The 4,677-nt window shown below is 35.9% G+C and overlaps 1 protein-coding gene across 1 annotated transcript; it reads right to left on the bottom strand.

The window, feature by feature from the left end:
- Positions 1-980: 980 nt before the first annotated feature.
- LOC102264522 (olfactory receptor 7C2-like) lies at positions 981-1,943 on the bottom strand. Its single transcript, XM_014481682.2, has one exon. It carries the CDS (start codon positions 1,941-1,943, stop codon positions 981-983), a length of 963 nt encoding a protein of 320 aa, XP_014337168.2.
- Between the last annotated feature and the right edge of the window lie 2,734 nt (positions 1,944-4,677).

Genomic DNA, 4,677 nt, shown 5'->3' with positions numbered 1-4,677 from the left:
GCTCAGTCTAGTTAAGACAAAGATTTTAGTGGTCCCAGGAAATAGAACCATGAGTCAGGCAAGAGGAAACAACCATGAAAGATGTGTTTATCAAGCCAATTATCACCATTATCAACTGGGACTTCTGCTGGGGAAAGATGGGAGCCAGTAAAATATGTATGCTTCAGACTTATTTCACTCAATGGGCAAGTGATTTATACACCAGTTCCTGTTGGTCTTTGGTTAAGGAGTGATTTCTGGGACATTGATTCTCTAAACATGGGTAGAGCAGACTAGAGAAATTTCTTTGGTAATGGATGCGAATATGAAAGTTTGAAGCCAGACAGAATACACTAAAGTGGTCAATGATGAAGGGCTATCTTCTATATTATACTTCTCCATTCCACCTTACTGGGATACAGTTATAATTGCTGGAAGGGCAGAAGCCATTTTGTGACCATGAGGGTAGAAGCCCCACGGTCAAACTAGGGATAGAGCAGAAAAGCAGAAGGATCCTGAATACTTGACGGCTAGCTTTGAACTGTTCAGCTCCAGAATTCACATATCAGCAATGAAATAAATATCATTAAGTTTGATGTGACTGAAAGTTATTCAGAAAAAAGACACTTCTTCCAGTTCACTTAATTCACACAACCTGAGAAAACATCTCTGTAAATGAATTTGCAGGGCAACATTTCCATAATAGGTATACATCCCATCATTTTGAGGATATATATTAAAAACATGAGATTCAGTTTATTTTTTAAGAAATTTAAATCATCACTAAGTGTGAACAGAAAAGATCATGTTAAATTCATATGAATTTAAAATTCATATGGTTACAAATTGTAAAAGGGAACCAAAGATATAGTATAAAGGAAAATAGGGCTGTGAAGAAAGTCAAGGAAAGTTTTTCTTTAAAAAATGAGTATTAGGAGAGATAAAAAAATTAAATGAAGGAAGCCAGGATGTCTGGTCCTCAATATTATGTGCCCAGTTACTTATGAGAGTCCTCTGAAGGCCCTGTGAATGAGAGATGGTGCCCTGCTAATGAGCCGCACAAGGGCCCCCTTCATGTCCCTGTTCCTCAGACTGTAGATGAAGGGGTTCAGCATGGGGGTGACAATGGTGTACATCATCGAGGCCACCAGACTTGTCATAGAGGATGAAGTGACTGCAGAACTGAGGTAGATCCCTAGGCCTGTGCCATAGAACAAGGAAACCACTGAGAAGTGAGATCCACAGGTGGAAAAGGCTTTGTATTTGCTCCTGACTGATGAAATTCTCAGGATGGAGGAGAAAATCTTAGAGTAAGAAAAGAGGATCCCAGAGAGAGGAAAAACACCTAGGATAATAGTCACAAAATACACCACTGTGTTATTGATGAGGGTATCAGAACAGGAGAGCTTCAGGACTTCAGGAAGATCACAAAAAGAGTGTGGGATCTTCATGCTTCTGCAGAAAGACAGCCTCAAGATAGTCAAGGTCTCAGGCAGGGAGCCTGTGACACTAAGGCACCAGGACCCCAGAGCCAGAAGCCTACAGACCCGGGGGTTCATGATGACCATGTAGTGCAGGGGGTGACAGATGGCTACAAAGCGGTCATAGGCCATCACAGTCAAGAGTAAATTGTCCAGGCATCCAAACACAATGAAAAAAAATACCTGGCTGAGGCAGCCTGCATAGGTGATAATTTGACTCTGTTTCTGGATGTTCCACAGCATCTTTGGGATGGTGGTGGAGGTGAAAGCAATGTCTGCAAAGGACAGGTTGGAGAGGAAGAAGTACATGGGGGTGTGGAGGTGGGAATCTGAGATGACGGCTAGGATGATGGCCAGGTTCCCAGTGAATGTGACCAGGTACATGGACAGAAACAGCCCGAAGAGGAGAGGCTGCAGGTCTGGGTCCTCTGCGAATCCCAGGAGGAGAAAGTTGCTGATTCCTGTTTGATTTCCTCTTTCCATGAGTATGCTGGGCTAGCCAACAAGGAGAAAAAAAGGAACACAAAATTTACCCCAAATAAATATTCCCTAGAGAGACAGAAATGTCCTTAGTCCAAACCCAGGGAGATCATGAGGTCATTCATTTTGGCTAAGGATTTACTTCATTTGATGACAAATTGTGATTATTGTTGATACCTACAAAAATTGTCTTTGAGTTCAGCAGTTCTCAAATTGTGATTATCTCTGACCAACAACATCAGCACCCCCTAGAAATATTAGAAATTCACATTTTTAGGCTTATCTGACCTGCGTGTACACTCAGTCACATGTTTGACTCTTTGCGACCCCATGGACTGTGGCCTGCCAGGCTCCTCTGTCCATGGGATTCTCCAGGCAAGAATACTGGAGTGGGTTGCCATTTCCTGCTCCAGGGGATCTTCCAGACCCAGAGATCCAAGCCGCATTTTGTGTCTCCTGCATTGGCAGGTTGATTATCACTGAATCACCTGGGAAACCCATAAAAACATACCCATCACCTCGAAAAATGTCCTTGTATTCTTTTGTGTGGTATGGATACTTAGAATCTATCCTTCTAACATATTTTAAAGAATACGATACCATATTATCAACTTTATTTACTATGTTATATCCCTGGAGAAGGAAATGGCAATCCACTACAGTATTCTTGCTGGAAAATTCCATGGACAGAGGAACCTGGCAGGCTACAGTCCATGGGTTGCAAGAGTTGGACACGACTTAGTAACTAAACCACCACCACCACCACATTATATGCCAGATCTCTAGAGTTCATTCATTTTGCATAACAAAAACTTTATACACTGAGTAAGAATTCCCTGTTTCCCTCAGGGCCTTCTAGCCACTGACAATCAGCATTCTATTCCCTGCTTCTATGAAATAATGATTCTAGATGCCTCATGTGAGTGGAATCATACATCATACAGTATTTGTTCTTTTCTATATGGCTTATTTCATTTGTTATAATGTCCTCCAGATTCATCCAAAGTGTTGTGAACAGCAGGATTTCTACATGGTATTTTAATGTTTTAGGTTTAATGTCATTAATAATGACATTTAGTCCTTGCCATTATATCTCTGACATTGCCTTTATATTAGGAAAGCTTTAGATTTTTTTTTTTGTATTTCTAAGCTGTTATGGGCATTTTCTATATTTCCTTATTAATTTCAAGATTTTCTTATTATTTATTTACTTTTTCCAAATAATATTATTTTACAACGTCTGTTTGTCTTTAGGTCTAATTGCTATGAAACTCCAAAACACTGTTTAAATTTATGTTGAGTTGGAATTCTTACTATTCTTCTTTTCTTTCAAGAAAATAATTCTATAGTTTTTATTTAATATATTTATCATAATTGAGGATATATCTATATGTATTTTTATCATCTGAACTTTTGTTTTTATTCTTAGATATCTTAGAGGGCCTTTTAGAGTTATAAATAAGTATTTCACAATTGATTAATAATTTAGAAAAAATATTGTTAAATCTTATCTCCATATTTCCTAATGAATTTCAAATGTTATGTGTGGAGCAAGGGACCATATAGACTATCAGAAGAAAATAAATAAAATACATAGGTAATATAACTTATATATGAATATATATAAATTAAAAAAATAAATTTAATAAATTTTAAAAGTAGATATTCTCTCGGAATAAAAAGTATTTGATAAAAATAAGGGAGAAAACATCAATAATTGGACCATAAATTGAAATATTATTAATGAGAAAATGTGCCATGCCAAAAGTTGAAATGCAAAAGATAATGTGTTTGACTAATAAAAATTAGTATCCTTAACCTATAAAGCCTTAATTATAAATCATAGAAACATTAATATATTAGCTGGGAAAAAGGCATAAGATATTAAATATTTATAACAAGTGTAAAAAAGGTAATAAAGGTTGGAGAATTTTTTTTATAATATTAATCCATGAATGTGACAGTAAAATAAGATACACTTTTCACTGAGGTAATTAAGAAGCCATTGGGAAAAATAAAGACTCAGAATACAAAATTTCATCAAGTAGAAAGAGAAATAGCACTTCATATGCTTCTCTGAGATGATAATTGATCTGTTTTTCTGGACTGGAAAACTTAAATCCACATACAGATCTTTTATGTTTCCTTGCATGTATCCAAGGAAAATGATCTACAAGAAATACCAAAATTGGACAAGAATCACCTTGGAGTGATAAAATGAGTCTTGATTTTTACATTCATTTTCTTCTATTACATATTTCAAAAAACTACAAATGACCACATGTGTAGTCTATCCTCAAGAAATAAACACGTGAAGATTTGGAAGATGTTGTTAATGAAATTTACACATGACAAACCTAAGTAAAGCAGGAAAATAAGATAGAAGCAGAGCTAATGAATTAAAAAGCAGAAAATTTCTAGAACTGAGACATTCCAGAGCTGATTCTTTGGCAAAAGCAAACATACAAGCAAAATTAGTTTGATGAATAAAATAAAAAGAAAGAAAGAGAACAGAAATGCCAAAAATTAGGAATGAGAAAAATAAACATAGATATAAGGAGATGCTCAACTTTGCAAGAAAATATTAATTAAAACTTCATGCTAAAAATCTCTAAGAAATTAATTTATTTCTGTGAAATATAAGTTTCAAAGTTGATTCAGGATGGAGGATAATAGATCAATAATTAAGGAATGAATTAAGCAAACATCAAGGCTTACTTCCAAAAATGCCTTCATG

This window comes from Bos mutus, chromosome 7 (assembly GCF_027580195.1).
Source record: "Bos mutus isolate GX-2022 chromosome 7, NWIPB_WYAK_1.1, whole genome shotgun sequence".
Classification (NCBI taxonomy): domain Eukaryota; kingdom Metazoa; phylum Chordata; class Mammalia; order Artiodactyla; family Bovidae; genus Bos; species Bos mutus.
The sequence above is the reverse complement of the archived record's forward strand: the minus strand, read 5'-3'. Positions and strand labels throughout refer to the sequence as shown.

Excerpts from the sequence above, each read along its gene's own strand:
- LOC102264522 (XM_014481682.2), bottom strand. The coding sequence starts at position 1,943 with ATGGAAAGAGGAAATCAAACAGGAATCAGCAACTTTCTCCTCCTGGGA.